At 56.1% G+C, this 8017-nt stretch overlaps 1 protein-coding gene across 7 annotated transcripts in view; it reads right to left on the bottom strand.

Moving 5' to 3' along the window:
• Positions 1–678: 678 nt before the first annotated feature.
• The window catches only part of LOC111534752 (melanoma-associated antigen 4), an 8370-nt gene continuing 1031 nt past the window's right edge, over positions 679–8017 (bottom strand). The window contains exons 1-3 of one of the 7 annotated variants that reach the window (XM_026452482.1): positions 7909–7983; positions 2327–2399; positions 679–2251 (exon numbers count right to left, since the gene is read on the bottom strand). In XM_026452482.1, the coding sequence (XP_026308267.1) occupies positions 1233–2186 (954 nt within the window). In that variant the 5' untranslated portion in view covers positions 2187–2251; positions 2327–2399; positions 7909–7983 and the 3' untranslated portion in view covers positions 679–1232. Of the gene's footprint in view, positions 2400–6077; positions 6244–7303; positions 7369–7908; positions 7984–8017 lie in introns of those variants that run through there. The other 6 variants (XM_026452483.1, XM_026452480.1, XM_026452481.1 and 3 more) reach the window with 6 other exon arrangements.

Raw genomic sequence — 8017 nt, 5'->3', positions numbered from 1 at the left:
CCCAGCTGCTTTTCCATCCAATCCACTATTTTCATTGTTACCACCCAAAATCTAGTCCCGTGCTTACAATTGGTCAAATTGCACTTGAGATAACCTAGTTAGAATGCCTTTTTAATAGTCAGTTCTGGTTCTCCCAGCCATGTAGAAAAGCACCTGGCCAGTAGCTTCTGGGTCTCCCTTTTGGGGAGACACAAGCTTATCTCACAGGAAACCCTTGCAAATAATGGGTGTCCATCACCTAGCTCATGCACTGTGTTCACAAGACACCTTCCATTCCTGCCCCAGGTAGAGGTTTCTCTGTCCATCCACTGTCAAAAAGGAACTGCTCAGAGCACTTTTCCAATCTGGGCTTTTCCCTCTCTCTGTGGATCTGGCCCTTGACCCACCAGGCTTCATTACAATCAGATCCCTCAGAAGAAAATGCAGTTTCCCAAAGCCCAAAAGGCCCCACACAGGGAATTTACACTCGACCACTCTCACCTGGAGCCCCATACCCACACTCCTCTTTTTCCTCTACATCTTAGAGGACATCTTGCCACTGTAATTATATGACTGCAGCTCCTAGACTCTAATACCCTACGGGTAAGTGTGTGTCTGGCTTACCCTAGTATCTCCACTACTAATCCTGGGTCTTCCACAGAGCAGATGCTCAGTGCATAGAGAAAAAATGAGCCAGTGAACAGAAAGAATTATTTATTCAGATTTTTCTTACATTCACGAAGAAGCCAAGGAAATCCAAGTATGCATATATATTTTTTAAATTTTACAGAGTAGACTGAGTATGTATAAGGCAGGAATTAAGTATCTTTTAATTTCTTTATCTCACATATCTTACGATGAATTCACATTTCTAAATACTCCGCTTCTGTTATTATGTCCCAATTCACAAAATAGAATGATTTCCCAATCTGAATACAAAACAAGACACTTACACCTAAACTATATAAACAGCAATATATGTGACTACGACTCATAAACTTGGATGCTGAAGTTCATTCAACCATCCATTAAAAGGAACATTTGAACAATTCTAAAAGGAAACAGAGATAAATCTCCAAGTAACCCAATAAAACAAACCCACTACTAAGAATGCTGACTACTCTCTTCAAACAGTGAAGAATGGGCCTCATGCTACAGAATGCAGGGGAAGCTGCTGCACAGGGCCGTCAGATGACTGGCCCAGCCCAGCCCCCACCCCACCCCACCCCCCCGGCCCTGGCTGCAACTCCTGCTCAGACTCCCTCTTCCTCCTCTCTTAAAGCTGCTTCACGCAGGGTTGGGTAGGAAATGCGAACTCTTGCATTGACCCTGACCACATGCTCCAGGACTTTCACATAGCTGGTTTCAGCGAGGGCCCTTGGACCCCAAAGGAACTCGTAGCGTGCAGGATCACTGCCGGGTACCTTCCGGTACTCCAGGTAGCTCTCCTGCACCCACTCTTGGGTGAGCAGTTTCCTGGGCTCCCCATAGACACTGTGCTCCCTCCCATCATACACATCCATCACACTCAGCTCCTCCCAGATTTCCTCCTCAGACGCAGAGTCGCCCTCCATTGCGATAGTGCCCAGGATGATTATCAGGAGGCCTGTCTTGGGAAAGATACGATTACCACCCAGCAGGCCATCGTAGGAGAGGCCCAGGCAGGTGACAAGGGTGTAGGTGTTACTGGCGGAGTCCACTTCCTTCACGTCAATGCCGAAGATCATCTTCAGGGACTCGGAGGCTTTGCCAAAGATCACAGGAAAGCAGTGCTTGTAATTTTTGATGACTCTCTCCAGCATTTCTGCCTTTGTGACCAGCTCCTTGGCTCGATACTTGAGAAGCAGAAAATAAGCCAACTCATCCACCTTCTTACTGAGTGCTTCTCGGAACAAGGACTCTGGATCAGGCGAGGTGCTTGGCCCCTCCTCTTCTTGGCTGCTGGAACCCTCATTGGGTTGCCTCCAGCAAGTGAAGTTGACGGTAGTGGGTAAGGCAGAGGCTCCCTGAAGACTCTGGGGAGGACCTGTTGACCCAGAAGCAGGCACTTCCTCCAGGGTGCCAGGGACCAGAGGAGAGGAGGAGGAGGCAGCAGCCTCCTGCTCCTCAGCAGCAGGAGCCTGCGCACCCACCAGGCCCAGGGCCTCTTCTTGGGCCTCAACGCCTTCCTCAGGCTTGCAGTGTTGACTCTTCTGCTCAAGAGACATGATGATTCTGGTCAGGGCAGCAGGCGGGAGTGCAGGCAAAAGCTGGGCAATGAGGACCCACAGGCCTGGGGAGAGAGGGAGCATGTGAGAGGCCTCAGCTGAGAACCGAATCTTGGAGGCTCTAACAAAGGCCTACTTACAGATCTTCTCCTTGGTGCTCCTCTGTGGCCTCCAGGGAATCCTGTCCTCCGGATTGGCCTATCCCCTGAGAACCTAAAGGAGGAAGTGAGAGAGCACCTCAGGGTATAGCCGGCCAGCAGAGGTCGATTCTGCAGGACTAACAGGGAGGTGAGGCCAGACTCTCTGGAGTTCCACGTGTCCTGTGGCAGGTGGGGCCCGTGGTGTGCATTCAGAGCAAACATTCACTGCTGGCACAGCCTGTGCATCCTCTGCTCTGTGACTTGAGGACACAAGTCTCAGACCAAGCCCTCATTGCCTTGTTCCTGGAGCTCCTAGAAGATGAATCCATGGGCCCCTAGGGTGCAGACTATAAGCACAGTCCCAGTCCCTCAGTGCTATCAAGAGGGCAGGCTGGACTCTGTGAGGTCCCCACTCTCATAGAGTGCATGGTCCACTCTGTGGTCACTCAGGGCCCTCACATTTCTCCAGGCAGGGCCTGGATCCCACCCTTTTGCTGGCCTGAAAAATTCAGATCAAGAGCTCACATGCCTGAGAGGAAACAGGACATGAGGGGCCCCACATCTGGCCACATGTGCCTAGGTCCTCTGAAGAACGACAGCAAGAGACGTCGAAATTCATTGGAACCCATGTGTCCTGGGTGAGGAGCCTGCTTGGTCCTCACCTCAACTCCTGGCAGAGCCTGGGACCCTCCCTCTACTGACCTGGGTGCAGCCCCCTCAGACCAAGGCCTCCCCCTCCGTGACATCAGTGATCCCAGGACAAGAGAGGGACCTCAGCAGACAGCAAGCCCATGCTCTCTGGGGCGACAACAGGAGGAAGGCTGATGTCTGTGGGGTCATCGTCTGCGTTCTGGCCCTGTGGTATCATCAATCTTCCCTCACATTCCTCACCAGGACTCTTGGCAGATCCTGAGACCACTGTGTCTGTCGACCAGATGGGGGTCCCTGTGTTGACCTGAGTAACCCTCTGAGAACAAGGTCCTAACCTCACTGAGATCTGGAATCCGAAATGAGGAGGCACATCCTGTCACCCCTGTGTGGGGTGTCCACAGCTGACCCCTTTGGTCCTGGGGTGAGGGTTCTGATGGCCTCCTGTGGGTCACTCATGTTTGCTCCCAACGGGGCCTGCCCTTCCTCAACCCCCAACCCCCTGAGATGAGCAGACATTGCCCCTTTACCCCAAGACCTCATCTCCCTGAAGGTTCTCCAACTTCCTGCCTATGGTACAAGTAAGATTGGCACATAAGGCCATCCCTGCTCTGGTCCCCCCTGAGCTAAGGACAGGGGACAGCCAGACTCTGTGGGGTCCCGTCTTTCTGAGCCACAGGTATCCTCAGACCATAGCCCTCTCCTCTCTGTGACCTCAAAGGTGCAGGAAACATGAGCTACATGTGGCTACCTTGTTCAGGACCTCCCAGGGCCCAGGTCTCCACTGATCTGGAATGCAAGGCCCCCTGAGTCCTCCCTCGTCTTCCTTTCCTTGATCCTGGGAGGGCTGGAACCCACCCCTCTGCTGACCTGAGTCACCATCCCTTGGATTCCGCAGGCTAAAAGAGGAGGCACCTCATTCTCAGACGGGGTGGGGTGGGCTCCCTGCCTTGGGGTGCTGGGTCTCCTGAGGCCTTCCTCATCTCCCAGGAGTGCCAGGGTCCTCCCTCTGCTACCCTGAGGCTCTGCTCATGATACCAAGCCCCTTCCCTCCTTCAGCCCTGGATGTGGATGTCAAGATCCGAGTGCCTGACCATTCCCAAGTCTTCCATGGGTTGACTGCAGGAGAAAAAATGGATTCTGCAAAACGGAATTGGGGATGGGGTTGAGGATCTGGATGGTGGGGGAATGTTGGAATGCAGAAGGGGTGGGAATGTAGGGCCCTCAGTTCCCTCTCAGGGTCTTGATCCTGATGCCAGGCAGAGCCTGGGCCCTGCCTTGGACACACCAAGCTCTGACTCGAGTCCCCTGTGGCTTTAGTGGCAGTGGGAGCTGGGACGGCATAGCCTGAGTCTTCCCCCGGGTGGTCCAGGGCTGGCAGCAGGGGCTGAGCTGGGTTGTTTGGGGTCCTCTATCTGGAGTGGGGGCCTCCTCAGTCCTTCATCAGAGTCTCACCTTGCCTCGTCACAGAGCTTGGGCCTGCTCCCCTCAGCCAATCTCAATTATCCCCTCAGGACCTTGCCCTCGATTCTCTCTGACCCCCAAAACGTCCCAGCGTCAAGTCTGGGGTTTCCCTGGATTGACAGCAGAAGGGGAACTGGATTCTGCCTGGTGAGGTTGGAGGGCAAGGAATGGGAAATGGGGCAGCAAAGTGGTAGCGGATTTGTGGGAATGGGGGTTAGAGTGGGATCTTGGGGGACCTCAGTTCCCTCTCAGGTTTCTGACTTTGATTCCTGGCAGATCCTGGGCCATGCCCTCTCCTAACCAGCCCTGCCCTGATCACACCAACCTCTGACTCCAGAGTCCCCTGTGGCTTAAACAAACGGGTTGCGACACTGGGGAGCAGCCCAGCCTGAGAAGTCAGCTTCCTGGGTGGTCCAGGGCTGGCAGTAGGGGTGGTGCTGGATTACTTGGGGCCCTCTATTTGGGCGGGGGAGCCTTCTGAGACCTCTCTCAGCCTCTCACCTTGCCTCCTCAGAGCCTGGGCTCACTTCTCCCTGCTGATGTCAAGCTCCCCCCTAAGGAGAACCTCGCTTCTAACTCCCAATGAGCAAGTCAGTGGCGTCACATTCAGGTACCAGGGACTTTCCTGGATTGACAGCAGGGGCTGAACTGTATTCTGCCAGGGTGGGGGTTGGGGTGGGGGTTCCGGTGGGAGGGGTGTGGGTGGAAAGGCAGGGCGGAGGGAGATCGGGGTGGGGGTATAGGGGGGGGGGAGGGGGGGGGAGGGGAAAGGGGGGGGGGGTTGGGTCATGGGAGTGGGGATTGCAGTGGACTCTTGGTGGCCCTCAGCCCTCCCTAAGATTCCTGACCTTGATGCCTGGCAGAGCCCAGACGGTGCCCTTTCCTAAGCATCCCTTCCATGGTCACACCACGCTCTGACTCCAGAGTCTCCTGTGGGGACGGGGTGTGGGGACAGGTGGTGGTGGGGTGGGAAGCTGGAGGCGGCGGCCCAGCCTGAGAAGTCAGCCTCCACGGAGTGGTCCAGGGCTGGGACCCTCTATCAGGGATATGGGTGTCCTGAATCCTCCCTCAGAGTCTGACTGCCTGCTCACAAAGCCTGGGCCCCCTTCCCTCTGACAATCTCAAGCCGCCCTTCAGAACCAGAACCTCGCTTCCCTCTAATCCCTCATGCACAAGTCAGTGGCATCACATCCGGCCACCCAGGGCTTGCCTGGATTGAAATCAGGGGTGTAACCAGATTCTGCACGGATGGGGATGAAGGTAGGGGGGCATGAGGCTGGTGGGGGGTGTTGGGGAGCATAGGGGCACAGGGGGGGGGGGGGGGCACAGAGGGGGTGGGGGGCGCGGATGGGAATGGGAACAGGGCAGGGGATAGGAATGGGGTGGGGGGATGCTCCACTCTCTCCTAGGGTCCTGACGTTGAAGGCTAGCAGAGCCTGCCCCCACCAGTCTTGCACTGATTACACCAAGCTCTGACTGAACAGTCCCCTGCAGCTTAAGCGGCAGTGGGGTGGTGAGCCCCAGACTCAGATGTCCATCCACGAGTGACCCAGGGCTGAAAGTAGGAGTGGTGCTAGATTATTTGAGGTCATCGATCTGCAGTGGGGAGGGTCTCCCGAGTCCTCCCTCAGCTTCTCACCCTGCCACCTCACAGAGCCTGGGCCGGCTTCCCTCTGCCAAGCCCAAGCTGCCGGTCAGACCAAGAAGCTAGCTTCTCTCTAACCCCCAATGCACAAGTCACTGGCATCACATCCGGGCACCTGGGGCTTCCCTGTGTTGAAAGTGGAAGTGGAACCCGATTCAGCCTGGATGGGGGTAGAGGTTTTGGGGTGGGGATATGAGAGCGGTGATTCAGCCTGGATGGGGGTAGAGGTTTTGGGGTGGGGATATCAGGGCAGTGGGAGTTTGGGGAGGATAGGGGTACTGGTGGGGAATGGGGGTGTAGATGGGGTTGGGAGTGTGGATGAAAATGGGAACGGGGTGGGGGATGGGAGTGGGGGACCCTCAGCCCTCTCTTACAGTCCTGAGACTGACGCCTGGCAGAGCCTGCCCTCACCAGTCTTGGACTGATCCCCCCAAGCTCTGACTCGAGAGTCCCCTGTGACTTCAGAGGCAGTGGAGTGGTGGGGGACCCAGACTCAGAAGTCTGTCCACCGGTGGCCCAGGGCTGGCAGCAAGAATGGTGCACGATTATTTGGGGTCGTTTATCTGTGGTGGGGGCCTCCTAAGTCCTCCCTCAGCATCTCACCTTCACTCCTCAAAGGGCCTGCCCCGCTTCCCTCTGCCAATCCCAAGCTCCGGGTCAGACACAGAAGCTTGCTTCTCTCTAACCCCCAATGCGCAAGTCATTAGCTCATATCTGGGCACCTGGGGCGTCCTGGGGTTGAAAGCGGAAGCAGAACGCGATTCAGCGTGGATGGCAGTGGGACAGATGAGGATGGTGGAGGGGGCAGGTATTTTGGGGTGGAAGACGGCGGTAGGAGGATGGTGGTGGATTGGGGAGGATGGATAGGGATGCTGCAGAGGGATGGGAGTGTGCATGGGTTTGGGAGTGGGAATGGGAATGGGAACGGGGTGGGGATGGGAAGGGGGTAGGGGATAGGAATAGGGGTGCGGTAAGCTCAGCCCTCTCTTACGGTCCTGAGGTTGATGCCTGGCAGAGACTGCCCTCACCAGTCTTGCACTGATCACCCCAAGCTGTGACTCCAGAGTCCCCAGCGACTTCAGAGGTAGTGGGGTGGTGGGTGCCCCAGACTCAGAAGTCCGCCCACGGGTGGCCCAGGGCTGGCAGCAGGTGTGGTCCGGGATTATTTGGGGTCCCCTATCTGGGGTGGGGGCGTCCTGAGTCCTCCCTCAGCCTCTCACCTTGACTCCTCACAGGGCCTGTCCCGCTTCCCTCCACCAGTCCCAAGGTGCCGGTCAGAGAAGCTTCTCTCTAACCCGCAATGCACAAGTCACTTGCATCACATCCGGGCACCTGGGACTTCCTTGTGTTGAAAGGGGAAGCGGAACCCGATTCAAGGTGGATGGGGGAGGGAGGGGTGACGTTGGTGGAGGGGGCGGGAATTTTTGTGCGGGAGATGGCGGTATGAAAGTGGTGGGGGGTTGGGGAATATACCGGTGCTGGTGGGGGATGGGAGTCTGAACGGGTTTGGGAGTGCAAATGGGAATGGAAATGGGGTGGGGGATGGGAATGGGGGTGGGGGATGGGAATAGGAGTGGGGTACGCTCACCTCCTTTATGGTCCTGAGATTGATGCCTGGCAGAGACTGCCCTCACCAGTCTTACACTGATCACCCCAAGCTCTGAATCCAGAGTCCCCTGCAACTTCAGAGGCAGTGGGGTGGTGGGCTTCCCAGACTCAGAAGTTCGGCCACAGGTGGCCCAAGGCTGGCAGCAGGAGTGGTGTGGGATTATTTGGGTCCTCTATCTGGGGTGGGGACCTCCTGAGTCCTCCCTCAGCGTCTCACCTTCACTCCTCACAGGGCCTGGCCCGTTTCCCTCCGCCAATCCCAAGCTGCCGGTCACACAGAGAAGCTCGCTTCTCTTTTTTTTTTTTTTTTTTTTTTTTTTTTTTTT

Source organism: Piliocolobus tephrosceles, unplaced genomic scaffold, assembly GCF_002776525.5.
Source record: "Piliocolobus tephrosceles isolate RC106 unplaced genomic scaffold, ASM277652v3 unscaffolded_36249, whole genome shotgun sequence".
Lineage (NCBI taxonomy): Eukaryota > Metazoa > Chordata > Mammalia > Primates > Cercopithecidae > Piliocolobus > Piliocolobus tephrosceles.
Note: the sequence above shows the minus strand (reverse complement) of the source record. Positions and strands in the feature narration are given on the sequence as shown.